Source organism: Phoenix dactylifera, chromosome 18, assembly GCF_051530095.1.
Source record: "Phoenix dactylifera cultivar Ajwa chromosome 18, Ajwa_hap1_PhDact_Kaust_v1.1, whole genome shotgun sequence".
Taxonomy (NCBI): Eukaryota; Viridiplantae; Streptophyta; class Magnoliopsida; order Arecales; family Arecaceae; genus Phoenix; species Phoenix dactylifera.
The window spans coordinates 18,142,376-18,161,251 of NC_143207.1; the positions used below are offsets into that span (position 1 = coordinate 18,142,376).

The 18,876-nt window shown below is 37.7% G+C and overlaps 1 protein-coding gene across 1 annotated transcript in view; it reads left to right on the forward strand.

Annotated features, from left to right (window-relative positions):
- Positions 1-2,484: 2,484 nt before the first annotated feature.
- The window catches only part of LOC103698126 (callose synthase 5-like), a 34,231-nt gene continuing 17,839 nt past the window's right edge, over positions 2,485-18,876 (forward strand). The window contains exons 1-19 of the mRNA XM_089928433.1: positions 2,485-2,585; positions 3,788-3,909; positions 4,005-4,101; positions 4,316-4,426; positions 4,574-4,702; positions 4,817-4,909; positions 8,378-8,469; positions 8,569-8,695; positions 8,803-8,940; positions 9,023-9,099; positions 9,188-9,231; positions 9,327-9,490; positions 9,567-9,672; positions 13,367-13,701; positions 14,502-14,554; positions 14,643-14,703; positions 14,822-14,903; positions 14,989-15,038; positions 15,166-15,252. Of these exons, the coding sequence (XP_089784559.1) occupies positions 4,361-4,426; positions 4,574-4,702; positions 4,817-4,909; positions 8,378-8,469; positions 8,569-8,695; positions 8,803-8,940; positions 9,023-9,099; positions 9,188-9,231; positions 9,327-9,490; positions 9,567-9,672; positions 13,367-13,701; positions 14,502-14,554; positions 14,643-14,703; positions 14,822-14,903; positions 14,989-15,038; positions 15,166-15,252 (1,704 nt within the window). The 5' untranslated portion in view covers positions 2,485-2,585; positions 3,788-3,909; positions 4,005-4,101; positions 4,316-4,360. The remainder of the gene's footprint in view (positions 2,586-3,787; positions 3,910-4,004; positions 4,102-4,315; positions 4,427-4,573; positions 4,703-4,816; positions 4,910-8,377; positions 8,470-8,568; positions 8,696-8,802; positions 8,941-9,022; positions 9,100-9,187; positions 9,232-9,326; positions 9,491-9,566; positions 9,673-13,366; positions 13,702-14,501; positions 14,555-14,642; positions 14,704-14,821; positions 14,904-14,988; positions 15,039-15,165; positions 15,253-18,876) is intronic.

Genomic DNA, 18,876 nt, shown 5'->3' on the forward strand with positions numbered 1-18,876 from the left:
GCCTTGATTTTATGTGGAGATGCAAACATCCAAACAAGAAGAAGCTAGCAAAGGATTTTATGCTCTAATCTCAAAATCAAGGTAAAATCCTAATCCTTTATTAAGGAAGAACGGAAAAATTATGGATAATTCGAATATTAGAACTTTAAAATTAGAGAATTAGCAATAATTTATTTATTTCTTATGTTGATGGTTAATGTGAACGAGTTGGATCTATATTAATTTTAGATTAATTAGACATATTAGGTGTGGACTAGTAAACATTGTATCTGAGTTTGTCATCGGTAAAAGTAAGTAACCATTACACTCCTATTTCTCTTGTTTTCTCGTCAAAATAGGATAGAAAGTTAAAGGCTGGTTGGAGAAATACAAAGCATTCCACCTACTATTGCTGCAATTTAGAAGGATTGATGGTGAGTCCAAGTACCTTGAAACTTCAAGAACTTTTGATAATAGGTGTAATTGATAATTTGTAAATTTTGAAATTATAGGATTTGAACATTTGTATTTTTGGGATTTAGAAACTCTATACCAATAATTTGTTTCTTTATTTAATTATTTAGAAATTTTAGATTTTTTAATATTTTATTTAAGTTGAATATTTTTTTTTTTGTTTATATAGGTGGCTATAGTTGACTTCATGTTATCATAGATCGTATCTCATGGTAGCGTAGCTATGTCTTCATGGTCTCTCTCTTGATATTATAAAAATCAACTCCATAATCATCAATAAGATATAATTCTTTCTAACCTTAAATGCATGCATCATCATGTAAAATATCATGAACAAAAGATCCTAGTACAAATACTAGTTGTTTTCAGGATCCTATCACGGTGGCAACAAAGCCCTAGCTTTGGTTCAAAGAAGTGGATTTGTATACTCATGACTAATTCAATACATCACAGTGCGATCACTCATTGTGTGTTTTATACAAAAAAAACCTATTTTAAATTAGAGTTTTTTTTTTGGCATGAATACCCTCCTAAATATCAAATTTTGCATAAATATTCTTCTAAATTAATATTTACATGTATACCCTCGTAAAATATTTGTTTTTCTATTCTACTATTTTTTTATCCTTATTTTTGCATATATACCTACGCCATCTAATGCCGTTAAAAAATGAACGATTTCAAATTAAAATGACTAAAATATCCTTAATTGATAGATGTACAAAAATATTTATAAGGCAATCGCGATAGAGGACAAAAAAGTAATTTCATAATTTTACTTTATTTTTAATTAAAATAAATATGGTTTTTATTAATGGTATTAGAAGAACCGTTATATTAGGGATATTTGTGCAAAAATAGTGTTTTACAAGGATAAAAAATAAATATAATAAAAGAAATTTTATGCAAATTTAAATTTTTTAAAAAATATTCATGCAAAAAAAGAAAAAAACTTTTAATTAATATTCCTCAACAGCAATAAACACCCACGGCAGGAAATCCGCTAGGTGTTTCAGCTTTCAACGGTGCGGATTCACTCCATCAGATGAACCTCTTTATTCGTTGCACTAAAATAAGGGCACAAACGGCCAGCTGGTGCCATCTGGCATCGCGTCCTCGTACCTTGATTCACCCTTTTGGGCCCCTGCCGCGAATTTTGTTACACCCCGCTACTCGACGCGAGACACGTGTCCCGATCGTGGGACGGGGACCACCGACGTTACTCTCTTCTCTTTTTAACCCAGGTTGCCCCCCTTCATTTGCCCCTCCCCTATTTTACCCCTCTCTTGTCCATTTCCTCACCCCCCAACCCCCACCTCTCTCTCTCTCTCTCTCTCTCTCTCTCTCGGTCTCAGCTCCTGCTCAAGAATCGTCTCCAAGGTGGAGCTCATCGATTTATCCTTCTTTATTTGATATTAAAAGGAATAATTAGATCCTTTTTCTCTCAAATGAATAATCTTAGTTGTCTATGATCTCTCGATGAAATCTCTAGGCGAGCAGGTCGATCATCAGTGAAGCTTCCAAGAATTCAAGAGTCCGGTGAGTTAGGGTTTCCGGAGCTCTTCTCGGACCGATCTTTCTTCATTTATAGTGTCTCACTGCTGATCTTTTGATATCGCTTCTATCCATGCATTAGGTTTCAAGAAGTAAAAAGGAGGCGGCGGCGGAGAGAATGGAGGCGTCGTCGTCGTCGGCGGCGGAGAGAATGGAGGCGTCGTCGTCCGCGGCGGCGGCGAGAGGTCCAGGGACAGAGTCGCAAGGGCTGACGAGGCGGCCATCGCGGAACGCGGCGACGACGACGGTCCCGACGGAGGTGTTCTACAACGAGGTGGTGCCGCCGTCGCTTGCTGGGATCGTCCCCATCCTCCGCGTCGCTGCCGAGATCGAGCAAGAACGCCCTCGCGTCGCCTATCTTTGTGGGTACCCTTTCCAAGAGCTACGCGTTTTCTCTGGATTCTTGGCTTCATGAAATCTGGCTCATTGCGTTCTTTTTTGTTGGTTTTGTCTTTTCGTCTTCTTTGGTACGTGAAGGTCGTTACTATGCGTTTGAGAAGGCTTACAGGCTCGACCCGAACTCGAGCGGACGTGGAGTTCGGCAGTTCAAGACCAATCTCCTCACAAGATTAGAGCGGGTGAGAACATCATCTTCTCTTTCTCCCTCTCAGAAAATTTATTTTCTGAAATTTTAGAAGAAGGAAAAGTCTGGTTCAGCGGATGTCGCCTTTCTATTTTTTTCAGTTTGGCAAATCTTCTTTTAATTCCGCATTATTTTTATTGCCTTTTGTAATTTATATGATGATATTCGCACTCCTCCCTCTCTTTTTCTCTCCCTGTCTTCCCCAAATACATTCTAGTCCGCGGACGGCTTGCATGCATGATTGAGTTATTTCCCAGTTGGAGAGGCATTTTCTGGGTGTCCGCATGGAAATTTTTGTGCGGATATGAAATCTGCCGTCCACTGGCCTCTTGATCATTGCTGGAGTCCACATTGTTTGGCAGGGCTGCTGCGACTGGACGGACGAGATCATCTACAAAGGTAGAGTGGACGGTGTATCCACCTTCCGCATAGAAATTTCTGTGCACGCCCTGGACCGCTCCACCAGCTCACCGGTGGACCTGGTCCACTAAAAATTTCACTGGGTGTTTTGGTCATTTTGTAGAACGGAAGGTTCCATTCCTAAGTTCTGGTTCTTGAGGTGGGATCCGATCACCAACGCGGTGAGCTGACGCCTAGAGTTCCACTGAGGAGTGTCGAGTGTCTGGCGCTCGGCGTTCCGATCTGAGAAGCTTCCGATATCCTTCGTCGTTTTCTCTTCTTCTTGTTGCCGCCCGCATATAAATTATTTCTCCCGTAACTCTTCATTGTCGATATTACTAAGTGAACTTGTTTTAAGAAAATTAGGATTTTATTTTTTTACGGTTCTGTTATTTAAGAGAACCTCATGTGTATTATGTATAAAGATTTTCCGGTTAAGAGGTGTTGCTAGAACTTGCTTTATCGCAATCTCGAGAACTTTCGTGTCTGATGTGCGTTAATTCTAGAGTACTTAACGTTGAAATCTGCAAATTTGGCATAAAGCATCTTGAGGTGATTTTGTTCATGTACTTAGAGGGTTCTTTGATATCATTCTAATGGCTGGAAACATTTTATTTTGGTTATAGACGAGGTATCTTTACCATAAGAATTTGCGTTAGATAGACTCAATAAATATGAAAAATAAGAACTACGGTATGCAGCGTGAACTTTCTACAACCAGTATTTGCGGCAATCACGAAATAATCATAAGTTCCTTAAAGTTGGGCTGAATTAACCTAATCTGAATTCGTATTATAGGAAAATACGTCAACGCTTGCTAAAAGGGTAAAAAGAACAGATGCCAGAGAGATTGAGAGCTTTTATCAGCAATACTATGAACATTATGTCAGAGCTCTGGATAGAGGCGAACAAGGCGATAGGTAAGTGTGGCTGACAATGCTAACACTCTTAATGATGCTTGGGGTTTCTTTATTTTGATCAGATGTTTTATTGTGCGACCATTTCTTCTTTATAGATCTCAGCTTGGGAAAGCTTACCAGACCGCTGGGGTGCTTTTTGAAGTGCTCTGTGCAGTCAATAAGAATGAAAAGGTTGAAGAAGTGGCACCTGAGGTTAGAACTCTGACTGTCAGTATTGGTCACAAAGAGTGCTTGTCAATAGCATCTTTTGAATGCATGAACTTGTCTTCATATTGCTTTGCTATGTATCAGGCATCATAAGTAATGATGGAAAAATTTAAACCTTAAATGATTGTGTGCAATGGTTTTAGTTATTTCTGGTGATTTCTGGAAGTTTTGTGAAATTTAGTTCTTTGTGGTTGCGCAGATTATTGCTTCTGCTAAAGATGTTGAAGAAAAGAATGAGATCTATATGCCATATAACATTCTTCCCCTTGATGCTGCTGGTGCTTCACAGCCTATCATGCAATTTGAGGAGGTATTACATGTTACAAATTATCTGCCTCTTGCAGACTCCCTTGCTTGCCATTGGTTTTTTATATCCTTCAGCCATCTTCGTGATAGGTTCTCCTTTTCCAAGCACTAAACAAATTTATTTTATTTTTTATGATATTGACTTTAACAGATCAAAGCGGCTGTGTCTGCTCTGAGGAATACAAGAGGTTTGAGCTGGCCTACTTCATTTGAGCAGCAAAGGCAGAAACCAGGAGACTTAGATCTTCTTGATTGGTTGAGGGCGATGTTTGGGTTTCAGGTCTACTCTCTAATGAAAAAGAGTTCTTTCTGGAATACTTGTTTCTTGAAGAAGTTTTACATTGTTCTTGTTTGCTCTAAAACACACACTCTCTCTCTCTCTTGTTTTCATCAGAGAGATAACGTCAGGAACCAAAGGGAGAACTTAATCTTGTTGCTTGCTAATGTTCATATAAGACTGACGCCCAAGCCTGAACTTCTTAACAAAGTAGGTGATTTTCTTTCTTCGTAAAATTATTCTATTCATTTGAGCCCTATATCTTCTAGACATATGTGGGTTCTGATGCTTTTAGAATCTGAAAAAAAGAGAGACAAAATCCTCCTCTTTCATATAAGGTAATCTTCCGATGGCTCCTTTAAACCTTCACTAAGATTTATGGCTTGGTAACGGATTTCAATACTTCCGTGTTTCATTAGATGTCCTCAATACCAACTATCCTCATTATGAGCTGGATTATTATCTCCTATTTCTTTGTAGTTCAAGATTATTTAATTTATCTTGCAGATAATTGTGAGGCATAACTGGATTAGTTAATTAAAAAATTTTGCATTGCCATGGCACAACGGGCTAAGACTGACCTTACCTCATGGTCGAGCGCAACATTTGGACTGAGATATGGGCCAAACCTAGATAAGTAGTTACCAGTGAAATCTTATAACATGACCTCATAATTTGGTGATTTCTTTAGGCCTAAAGTTCTTTAATAGGAAAATCCATAGTTTGTTCCAAAAGATGAATATGTGAAGTTAAATTGGCAGCTATATGATGTACTAAGTGACTTAAAGGCTTCTTCTGCATCAGCCAATTTTTGTATCTTGCTAATTCTTCCTAGCTATGTTTCAAATCATAAAGAATCCAGCAAAAATGATTAATATTATCACAAAAAGGTGAAAAACCTGAGCTTGACTCACATTAACTTTATTTTTGTACAAGTTTCACTTTCAAAGACCCAACCAACGTTTATTTCACAATGGTCCCAGATTCTTGCTTGCAGCAGAAACTTCGTCTGGAATGAGGAGTTTGACGAGGCAATCAATGACAAAAATGTCATGCGATGGAAAAAGTTGACCAAAATACCCAGGCAGAAACTATGTTTATTGCATCAAATGCCTAGTTACTGGGACATAGCCTACAGATTAGTAACTTGTAAGCTGTTAGATGACCATAATACTATATAATCATCCGTATGACTAGTATAATTATTAGGAGTTATTTATTTGGCTTATGCTGAACTTATGTAGTAACTTTGTAATTAACCCACATTAGTTTGTGTTGATGGACAATTACATAAAGGTGATGCCAAGATGACATGCAGCCACCATCAATCTGTGCGAGCATGTCAAAACAGTTTTGTCTAGATAGTCACTTGTTCTGATAATACTGGCTTCATAAAGCAACTGAAGATTAGAAGAATAGCACAAGGAAAATCATGCTAATAATAAAAGAAGTGATTTTCATGTTTTGGCCTTCCAGTATTACTTGATTGTGTGCTTTATGTAGTCTGGCAAAGTTAACAGAGAAAAAAGAAAAAAAGGGATCAGATTTTTTCCTAAAGGATACAGACACGAGAATGATGGATTCATGTGAAGTTGATGTATGTAGAGCTTGAGAGGAGTCTTCTAGGATTTGTTTAATAAGATCAATGTCAAAGCAGTAGATTTTCCGATTGTTAGGTTAGAAGAAGTACTGGATACAGACATTTGCCATTATCATTCTATAAGTGAGACCTTGGTAGAAATCAATATTACAGGATTCATAATTATGAAAAAAATAACCATAGTGCTTAAGCGTTGTTGATCCTCTCTCTTAGCTTACCTTGGCCAACAGACTGCCAATTGTGCAACTGCTGATGGCAGAAATGTGTTTTCTTATTTTTTTTGGTGAGAAAGGGTGGAAAAATCATCGGTATTATAATTATCCAAGTTCATATTTTTGGAGATGCACCATCCAAGAATTGAACTAAGAATCTCTGGTTGCTAAGTAGCCGAGTATGATCCCCAATTCAAAACAACGAAAATTTAGTCGAAGGCAATATTGTATTCACTTTTGTTGCACGTGATTTTAATGAGTTCACCATGAACTAATGATCTGATTTTTGTATTCTGAGAGAAATCTAAGCAGGGGCAATTTTTTCATGATATTTAGCTAGAGAGAGCTTTAAGATGGTTTTAAGGAATTCTCTTGACTATTATTGTTACACAGTATAGTTAATTAACCTATTAAGCCGGCAAAAGTGGTAAACTAACCTAAAAAATATTAATTAGTTGATACTCAGGCAATTTTTTCAAGTGGCATTTTTCTTTGGCCAAGTCATAGGCTAGGCAATTTGTAACCTTTATCAGTGGAGCTATATCTTGTCTTTATTCTCGTTCACATCTGGGAATTTAATAATGGAAGTTTTTTGCTCATGTTGATTGATTTGCATACTTGGTTTCTGCAAATCTAGGCCATCACTATTCTAAATAATTTTGAAAGTTTGTGTTGCATGAGGGTTCATATCTCAGTGCCAAACTGTGTCTCTGTTTGCTCTTGGGATTATATGGCACCAGTATGAGACAGTTATGGTTAGGACAGTCCATAAACAATTATTAACAATATAAATAAAAAGAAAAAATAAGAAATTTGTGCCCAGACTGTGCCAACCATCCTGGTGTGTCCTAAGAGTTGGGATGCAACCAGGATGGTCGAGATGGTCAGGGCATTCTGGTTCAAGAGAGAATCGGTGTCTTGCGGATGCTAGGGTACCATTTTCTTCTTAGAATGATGCAGGTAGTGGCAGGAGATGTCAAAACTTTTGGTTTTGGGATATGAATCCTTGGTGATGCATAGTTGTTCACACTTTATAAGCAGCAAAGGCAGTGGTTTCTCAGTCATCTTTTAACTTAGGAACTAAAACTTGTCTTCATCATGGCAACTGACAACTTTGTTCCCAATAGGTAGCACACTAAACTTCAAGATAAAAATATGTTGTTTGCCTGAAAGTGTTCTACTATTCTCATAATCACACTTCTAATGTTATTCATCTGTTGTTGTTTGCAGTATCATTAGGGACAAGCAAGCAAAGATTAGTCAATATCTTCTAAGTTTTAACTGAAGGATCTAGAATTGTACTTCATCAAGCATTTTGATCCTGCAACAAGAATAATAAACTCTAAGTCATGGTCTCGGAAGCCATCAGAATAGGATGTTACGACCAATACCTTACCGCTTTGGTGTGAAATTGGCACCAACATAGGTGCTGGGATGCCAGAACCGTGTTCCAGTACATACTGGCCATATTAGTTTGGACTGATGCGCACCGGTGTGTACGAGATTTTTTTTTCATTTGTTTTGAATGTATCAGTTTCAGTATATCTCCTCTATACTTGTACCATGCCTGTACTTTATCATTCCAATAGAAAAATGATAGGGGGTTCATACCACTATTTATAACCTTGCTATAAGCTAAACATAATATGATTTCATTTCTAGTCTTCTTAGAATCCTACGTTCACAAACGTGAAGCCATTTCTTGAGAAGTGTCTCGATAATTATTTTTATGGTATGCGGTCTGTAATATTGAAGTAAACAATTTAATTATAAATTTTATCTTCCTTTTCAATCACAACTCTGATGGATACTGTGCTTCATCGTCTTAACACTTCGATGTCTGCCAAACATTTTCTTCTAATGAAGCTGGATGATAGAGCTGTTGATGCAGTCATGAATAAACTATTTAAAAACTACAAAACATGGTGCAGGTTTTTGGGGCATAAGCACAGTTTAAGGTAAGATCTGATGGACCAACACTTGCACTATTGTCACTTTGTCAGTCTTCCTTCAGGCCTTTGGTTGATTTTTATTTTATGAATAAATTATTGCTTCAGGCTCTGTCAAGGTCAACAAGAAGCACAACAGAGAAAGATCCTCTACATGGGTCTATATCTTCTAATCTGGGGTGAAGCTGCTAATGTTCGCTTTATGCCAGAATGTCTGTGTTATATTTTCCATAATGTAAGATCTTATGATTCTTTTTCTTTGCTCTAATATCTATACATACTCTTGTTCCACATAAGGATCTATCCGTTTAGCCCTTATTGGAGGCTTCAAAATTCTTTCAGATGGCATTTGAACTTCATGGTCTCTTGGCTGGAAATGTCAGCATTGTCACAGGCGAAAACGTCAGACCTTCATATGGTGGGGATGATGAGGCATTCTTGAAAAAGATTATCACCCCATTGTATCATGTGATCGATAAGGTACTTATTTAAAGAAAGCATGCAATTACATTGGGACACTGTCAAAGGTTTAATTGAAATAATGGCTACATTGAATTCCTAGGAAGCCAAGAAAAGCAGAAATGGAAAAGCCACCCATTCGGTTTGGTGCAACTATGATGATCTAAATGAATACTTCTGGTCTGTAAGGGGTTTGACTTATCACCAAGTAAACTTCCAAACACAGTAGCTTGAGGCTTCTGTTGATTTTTTTCTGTATATTGTTCAGGTCAGATGATTGCTTTTCTTTGGGTTGGCCCATGCAAGTTGATGGTGAGTTTTTTGAGCAAACGTATGAATCAAAGACCATAGTGCAGGTATCACATGAAATGTTCTTACTAGTAGTGACTATCTCCTTTTATGTGTAGATTTATACAGTTATCCTGCTACAAGTGACAAGCAGAGGGGAGAACGGTTTCAGAAAAAATCTGATAAAAGCACTGGTAAAATCAATTTTGCTGAGACTAGAACATTTTGGCACATCTTTCGAAGTTTTGATCGTTTATGGACCTGCCTTATACTAGCACTTCAGGTACAATTTTGTTTACTTAAGAATATTTGACCATTTTTGGCTCTAACAAATGGTCTAACATTTGAACTGTTTTCAGGCTATGGTTACCATCGCCTGGAGTGATTCTTCACCTTTTCAAAAGAATACCCTACATTCTATATCTAGTGTGTTTATCACAGCAGCCTTTTTACACCTTCTCCAGTGTATGAGCACTTTGCTTAACTTCTAGTTGTATCTAATGCATATACCATTTTCTGTTCTTTTCATTGCTAACAATTTTTTAACGATCAACAATACTGTGCTATTAACTATAACTATCTGATGGCTTCCTATGTTTACTTTGGATTGTTACATCTGCCCTAGTTGTGCTTTTGTCTGCACTTATATATAGTTCGACACCTAAATGTGGATACATTCTTGGTCTTGCACCATGATGCCTTACTATTGAACTATCATAGAAGAATGAATTCTAATAGATATTTTCTTTCTAGACACCATTTAAGGTTAATCACCTGGATATTTTTCAAGAGATAGCATAGGGCATAGATGGGAAGAAACCTTGTATTAAACCTCTGGATATGCTTATGTGCATGGTTCTAAACCCCGGTGGGATGATTGGTGTCCCTATGATCATGCCCAGATGTCCCGTCCCATTCTTGTGAGAAAATGGGAATTTGGGTGGGGATGGGACTCTAAAACCCATCCAAGCATGGAAAGAAGACGAAAGAGGATAGGAAGAAAGGGAGAAAAGAAAAAAGAAAGGAAAAATAGAAAGGAAAGAAAGATGAAGAAAAAGGAAATAAACGAAAGGGGAAGAAAAGAAAAGGAAGGAAAACAAAAGAAAAGAAAAAAAAGGAAAAAAAAACAAACAAAGAAAGAATGAAAGGAAGGAAGAAGGGGAGAGAGATGTATGCTCGACTGAGACGGCCACCGGGATAGGGTGGGCCAGCAAGGTGTCCGATTCTATTGAAAGATTAGGAGGTGCCTGAAATTCAAAATCTTGGTTAGGTGTTCATTTTCTGACAATTATCAATTTTCTAACTTGTCTGGTTGATGTTAAGTGATTTCAAGATGAGCAAAACAATTGCTGGAAAATAATAATATGTAATTACGTATTGTCATTAATTGATGAACCTGTATAGAATTTTCCTGATCTTATTTGGCTTATTTGTTATTGTTATATATAGTTGCATAAGGCATGTAGAGTAATGCAAACCATATACTCAACAGTATATACAAGCAAGAAAAACAATGTACCAGCTGTATTTGCATATCTTTACAGACCAATGTTTGTCGTATCGCCTCGAACCACCTAATACGGGGCATGCCATACTGTACCAGGTCAGAACAGGCACAAAAACACTATTTAGGTTTGTAAAGGGCCTATACCAACCTGTACCATCCGATATTGCCTTGATAAAAATTAAAAAGTGAGTGAAAGAGATCGTGGTTTATCTCAGTACGAGTTGCATACCATACTATATTGATCCATACTTTACTGAATCAGTAACATACCATTATAGTACCCGATACCGAGATTGCAGATCTTATTGCAAACTCAACATGGAATATATGCTTAAGTTTTTCTTTGTATTTAAAACTTCAATTTTTGTGTTATATAAGATTTTACATAGAATTATCGTAAGAAAAAATTTAAGCATTGATACCCCTTATCTTTTGAGAAAAAAGACTAAATAATATTTGCTAGTGCCGAACCAATACTAGGGGTCTTACCATCCGACAACCGCTCTGGTATGCTATTGGTATGTATCAAGGTCCGCCGTACTGGTATCGTCGGCGTACCGGTGGTGGGCGGTACCGGGACGGTACCGGTCCGTACCGGCCCCGTATCGGTCCTGTTGAATGGCCGATTTTTGGGGATCCGCATACCGATCCCGTACCGGCCTGTACCGGTCCGTACCGATACTGTACCGGTTCTTCAGCGATAAGCTTCCGGTATCGGATTCCACGCTGATCTGGTACCGGTTCAGGACGGTACCGGTACGTACCGGCCGGTACGGCAGATCTTGGTATGTATTGTATCGAGCCGAGGCATATTGGAATCAAGAGAAGGGAGAGGGAGTGGGAGAGAGAGGGAGAGGGAGAGGGGGGGAGGCATACCTTATCGATAGCAATGATGGTATCGTAACCCTAGACGCATCATCGTTATTGTGAAACTCTAGCCCTAGTCAGTGTCATCATCGTGGAGCCATCATTGCATTGACATTGTTCTCATAGAGTATCGAGAGATGGAAGAGGCAATGTAAGATCGGGATAGGAGAATCAAGAAATAAGGTGAGCGAGGGTAAGGAGAATCGAGAGATTAGGAGAGAGGGAGAGAAGAATTGAGAGAGAAGGAGAGGAACAATCAGTCAAACTATTCTGGTAAACAATCAATCTGTTTCTAACCAAAAAGAGTTCTTTTCGGAAACCATATCGACAGGTCAAACTATTCTGGTAAACAATCAGTCTGTTTCAATATGCCCCGAACCATCCAATCCAGGACAATTCGACGGTCCTTGCTTGGTACCATTTCAAAAATGAGAGAAGATGTGGAGTTCCTTCAATGAAATAAATAATTACTAATTGGTAGATAACTCTACCCGAAGACTTCAAAAATATTTTTCCAACAATAAAATATCAACTTTCTACTCAATGACCATACAATGATCATATTGTGATCTTATAGCGCTTATAAGAAAAAGAGTGCAAATATCCTGATGAATTTAGACCATTGAATTGAAATACACTTTTTTTTACTAGAACAAACCTTGAAATACCCTAGTAACTATCACCATATGCAACATAAGGCTCATATCACCAGAAATTCTTTAGGTAAATGTTTTAGTTGTAGAGATCTTATTTATGTTGGATAATGGATGTTCTAAGGTCTCAATTCCTCTCTCCTTCTCTCCTAATCTCTCGATTCTCCTTACGCTCGCTCTTCTTACTTCTCGATTATCCTCTCCCAATCTTCCATTCCCCTTTCCCATCTCTCTATGCTTTGTGAGAACAATGTCAGTGCAAGTTTGGCTCCACGGTGATGAGATTGACTAGGGCTAGAGTTTTGCAACGACGATGATGCAACTAGGGTTAGGGTTCTATCATTGCCGCTGATAAGGTATGCCTCCCTCTCCCTCCCCCCCCTCTCTCTTCCTCTGTTGATAAGGTATACATGACCAGATAAGTTGCATGGATTGTTAACCTTTGAATTATTTCCAAATACATGCTTGAAAGTGGTTCTTTGACTATTAGGAGATAAGTTGCATCAAACAAATCCCTGAATGAGTTGCATGATTAGGAGATATAGATGACCAGATAAGTTGCAGGAATAGTTAATCCTGAAATAGTTAACCCTGAATGTGTTGAATCTACATCTCCTGACTTATCTGTTTTGATTAGCACTGTGCTTTCTATCAAAATAATCATGCAACTTTAGGTGCTTTATGTGGAGACTTGGTCACCAAATACATGCTTTCCATTTACTCCTACCAGTCATCAGACACCATGTAGTGAAACAACTCATGCAACTTATCTGGTCATCAAACACTATGTAGCTTAACTACTAATTTGAATCAGATTTAATTCACCTATTATTAAGTTAGTCGCCATTTGGTTTTCTGTATATTATTTTTCTAATAAACATTGCAGGAGATTTCTTTTCCAGAAACAAAAATTAGCCTCTTTTTTTGTTGCATGCTTGACATAATCTCATGAAAATTCTATGTTTCTAATGCTTGATATATGGTTAATGTGCTGACGCAGAATGCTCTGGTAGGTAGACTTCAGAACTTAATATACAAATTGCTTTGCTCTTTAAATTAGTAATCTTCGCTTTCTGGCATTGAAACACCTGACTGCTTGGATTAAATTTTTCTTGTCCTATGTTGTTGGTAGGTGTTTTGGACCTTGTTTTGAACTTTCCAGGCTACTGTAGATGGAAATTTACTGATGCACTGAGAAATGTTCTCAAGATACTAGTTAGTCTTGCATGGACCATAGCCCTTCCTCTTTTCTATATTCAATCCTGGCCAGAAATCAGTATTCCAGTGAAATATCTGGATAAGTGGCTTCCTGAAGTGAAAGGCTTACGACCTTTATATGTCATGGCTGTCATGCTATACATGCTTCCAAATTTCCTAGCAGGAATTTTGTTTATATTTCCAATGATTCGAGGATGGATAGAAAAGTCGGATTGGCATACCGTCAGGTTACTTCTATGGTGGTCTCAGGTACCATCTCGTCATCTCAAAGCTTGTTTTTATTATAATTGAAAAAATCTTAATAATAGCTAATGTATTGCGGAATTTCCAAGAAAAGGAAGGTTTTGATCAGCAAATATGTAAAAGAGAGATCTTTTTATGAAATCTATCCATAGAGGAAGAGGTCGTCCTTCTATGCAATTTGTCTATATAGGAAGGGTCATATGGAAAGAACGCAATTTTCATATATAACTATGCACATCTACATGCATGAACAAGCACAACGATATTATAAATCACTTTGAATCTTTCAGATGCCTCCTAGCTTTCTTTGGACAGTGTTATTGAGAATCTGATATTGATGAGAAAGGGCAGAGAATGCCTTTTTCTCCTATGAATAGAAGAAAAATTATTCAAATTTCTGGGGAAAATGTGAAGGATAAGTTATTGCCTTTATGATGATGCATATGAGATCTGATAGTTTCCATCTTTGTCAGAACTTATTGGTTTGTTCAATAATAGCCTATTCCTCCTTAGGTGCTTAAAAAAATATTTCACGGTTGGATTTTTAAAAAAGACAAAGAATGAAAGAGGAGAACTAGAAAAGCCAAAGGGTGACTACTGGGAACACTAAGCTCAATTCCCCATTCAAAACAATTAAGATGAACTTAAATTCTGCCTTTGTTGCATCATATACCATTGATATCATGATTGTCTTTTCTTCTGCATTCTCTAAATTCTTTTCTTCTTTAAATTCTGCCTTTTTGCTCTAAATATTTAGATGTCTCAATAGCATTTGCTAAATGCATTGATGCATTATTAATTTGCAGCCACGAATTTATATTGGACGGGGCATGCATGAAAGTCAATTTGCCCTTTTCAAGTGAGTTTCTGTGGGAAATTAAATTCTTAATGTTATTATGAGTTTTTAATCTCTTTTCGGTTCTGCTATTGGCGTCTTTTCTTTTTAGGTATACTTTGTTCTGGATGTTGCTGTTGGGTTCCAAATTTGCATTCAGCTATTATGTCCAGGTAGTTTTTCCTCCTTTTGAGTTTTGAGCATACACTCCATTAGAGATCATTATGTTAAGCAGTTCTAAATTCAGTGTTCATATTTTTTTTGCTTATTAAATGTCTTTTGTTCTTACAGATAAAACCTCTCGTCAAGCCAACAAAAGATATACTTAATGTTCATAATGTTCAGTATGCGTGGCATGAATTTTTCCCTAATGGTATCTGTATCTTTTTTCTCTAAAGTTGATTCAACTTCTCTCAGATTAGGAATTATTAATGGTACTGATTTTCTTATCCACACAGCTCAAAAGAACATTGGAGCTGCTATCTCACTCTGGGCCCCTGTGATCTTGGTAATTTCATGACTGCATCTACCTATTGAATTGTTATAGTATATCATCTTTGTTTTAGTTTTGATGGGAAAGCAATATGTCAACCCTCAATGAAGAAATGTATATGAGCTGCTCAAGATTTATGCAGGTTTATTTTATGGACACTCAAATATGGTATGCAGTATTCTCTACTTTGTATGGTGGTGTTTCTGGAGCACTCGGACGACTCGGTGAGGTAAAGAGAGATTGGAAAGTAATTATATTACCATAAGTAGAGTATCTGCGCACCTTTTAATTTTCACAAAATAGGTGAGCTTGAGGCTTTTATTTTTCTGTGTGTGAAGCATAATGTCCATTAAATCTGTAATCTGACACTAGAAGCATTCTTCATATAAAAGACAATTGTCATCTGGTTCCTAACTTGCATGCTCTCTGCATGCATGAGTCATCTGGCAAATCTGAAAGAGGAGAAAGGATGTGCCATATTATAATTTTGTGACTTGGAAAGTACATGAGGCAAGAAGCAGTAAGCTGTGGATCCGAATAGTAAACCAAGTGATGTGATCATTCATGCCCTAGTCTAAGTTACTCCCTCACCCATGATGTGATCTTCTTAAGGCCCATGGGTTGTTTGTAGAAAGCAGTAAAATCTCTTTAGAAGTTATTTACTTTAGCAGTGTTACACAAACTACTGCTGAAAAGCCACATAACTGGATGAAAATAATACGGGATATAGTTAGGTCCAACGTTCGCTGTATGCCCTGTACTGAGCATATCATATCATATTGGTACCAAACCAAAGGCATATCGAGTCTTGGTATGGGGTCTGGTACCTAGATTGGCGAAACTTGGTTAGGTCATTCTTCATATAAGGATGATCAGTAATAATTGCTTTTTAGAAGGTATAGGTTGGAAATTGGATCAAGCATGGAAACTGTATGCTCGGACTTGACATACCTACTCCAAAAGTTTCCTCAAGCCAAGTCAACTTGATGGCTCATGTGAGTCATGTCTTTCGAGATAGGTGATACAAATTAAATATAGAAGAGTAATACAAACTAAATATAAAAATCAAATTAGAGTAGCAATAAAGAGCATCATTCAAAATAAACCATGCAAAAATCAGTTTGCTTAAGAAAGAATTTACATGGTTTTTCAATTAACATGGGATGTTATTTTTTAGTTGCAATATGATTCAATCATTCACAACCCTCAAGCGTTGTTGGGTGTAACCTATCATGCGACCACCATGTGATGGCTGATAGGCACCCTTGTTCACAAAATTCCCCTAGTCCCTAATTACTGAGGGGGTCATTTTGGTGCTTAAAGGAAAGTGAACCACATGCCCCTCATGTGATCCTCTTCTCCAATTATGTCGTGTTCAACCTGAAGTGAGTAACCAGGACTTCGTCCCAAAGTGAGGAACCTTGAAGAAGTCCAGAACTAGATTGAGAAAGATAGAAGGGGATAGAAAGAGTCAACCCAAAGTAAAGAGATCATGCCATCATATCAAAGTTTTGGCAAAAGTCCCTGCCAAGGCTCCGACCTTTCTCTGCTCAACCCCTTCCTATACTTTATCTTTGGAAAGAGAGCTCCATTGAGGACCTTTTGGACTAGTGCTAACCTTGGACGAAACTTCTGTGGGTGCATGATGGATGATGTAAGGTGCTTGCTTGAACCCCATTGATTTTCCTTCCCTCATATCAATTTTGGCTGCAGACAAACAAAGTGTGGCTTTTTGAAGTGACATGATCCTCCAACCTCTCCATGTAGAACTCATCAACAAGGTAATCTAGAAGAACAGAAAGCTAGAGAATGAAATTGGGTCTGCGAAGCCAGAAATAAGTGTTTTGCATTGTTCTTTCTTGCTTCCTGGGTGATCACAGTGGCCTCTTGGCAATGGAGTGTGATAAGGGGAATTGGGATGCCAGAATGACTATCAAAGGCTTGTTTTAAGTAGCTTCATATGAGGAGGCAGTGGGAAATGCATCTCTTTAGTTCTTTGCAAAGTTTGCGATGCTGGGTTATAGTATTCGGTATGGGGCCTACCACACCATACCGTGCCAATAGGTTCTGAGACTTGGTACACCCTCTGTTTCAAGTGTCAATACTGAGGGGTATGTATCATATTGATAGCCGGTATAGAGTGTACCTACCGGTCGGGTACTGGTACAGTATCCAGTACCAAGTTTGCAAGCCTTGTTTATTTGACATGTGAGATTATTCAAAATGTTAGGTTAGCATAAGTATTAGGCTGTTTGAAAATGTTGAATTGACAAAAGGAAATGTCTGGCTTGTTTTCAGGTTAAGTCAATGGACAGTGTACCAGTGAAATGAATTGAAATGGTGGCATCATTTTGGTGATAGTTTTGCCATAATTATGTGCTATTTATAAATCAGAGTCACACAATGTTATAGCATAGTTGTATTGTAATGAATCCAATTTTATAAGGACAATACTATGCATCAACACTTGTAAGAACATTTGTTATCCTACAATGACATTTAGAGATTGCTCCTGTTCAAACAAAGAGAAACACTATGAGCTAAATTACAATCAAATTATAACCCCTGGTGTAAATAAAGTAAACTAAATATTCCCTGTTATAAATAACTAGCCTGAACTGAATTACAATGCAAGTAATTCAAACCATTGCAAGTAATTCAGTGCAAGTATTTCAAACCTGACACTGGACTGAGATACCACTGGCCTGATCTGCATTATGTTGCAAATAATTACAATGCAAGTAATTCACATCAAAGATCTGTCAAACAGCATCCTATAATACACTCAATTAAGAACAAAATGTGGGCTCTTTCCGGCATCCAGCAATCCTGGGATGACATGATAGATGTAGAATTACTCCTTGACAGAGCCTGACATGAAATTGAACACCATCAGCTCCTCAACAATCCTCTTTCCACATCATCACGTGCTTTGTTTGAGGGCACTGCTACAAACAGATAGTGGGATTGACACACATCCCAAAAACTACAAGAAGAAACACTCTTACAGACAGAGTACTTCATTTACAGCTAGGTTTTCATCCTCACTTTTTTTTTTCAGGCAGCGAAACATATGTTCTAACCTGGTTCTGATACATTGTAACAGATTTCAGGTCAAGGGAACATCAGAAAAGAATGAAAGATAGAATCTTAGAAGAAAAGGGGAGAAAAGAAAGAGAAGGGGAGAAGAGAGATGACATGAGACAGAAGGGGAGCTGGCCATAAATTTGGGCCTTAATGAAGGCCCAATAAGCATGGTCTGCCGAACTGGGATGTACCCTCCGGTTCAAACAGTACCGAACCGACCTATTGGGGCCGGAACCACAAAGGGACCAGCCAGAACCGATCCTTTTCTGGTCAAAACTAGCCGGAACGATCGGTTCTGATCGATTCGATATCGACTTGGTGCGGCCATTATGGCACGCAGTGGCATAGTTGGGGGCTTTAAAAGTCCCTTTAGCGGCGTTTGGGAAGGCCCGAGAAGGCCTTTCCAATGGTGAGTCCATACAGAGCCAAGGCTAAATAAGGTGTGCTTTCTCTTTCCTATCTCCTTCCTTTTTTTAGGAAGGCGGGGCTTGAAAAAATAGCTCAAAAATTACAAAATAAGAGGAGATCATACCAAATTTTTCGATTTGGGTTTGATTTTTTTATATGTTGAATATCTATGGACGATGTATACGTTGACATAAAAATTTTTAATTTTCAGATTATATATCATTTTTAAAAATTAAAAATTTATTTTTGGATTAAAAAGGATAATTTTTTAAAAAATAAATAAAAATAAAAAAATATAAAATTAGAAATGTATTTAGGGGCATGCAAGCTACTCTCTATAAAAATTTGATGTACATTC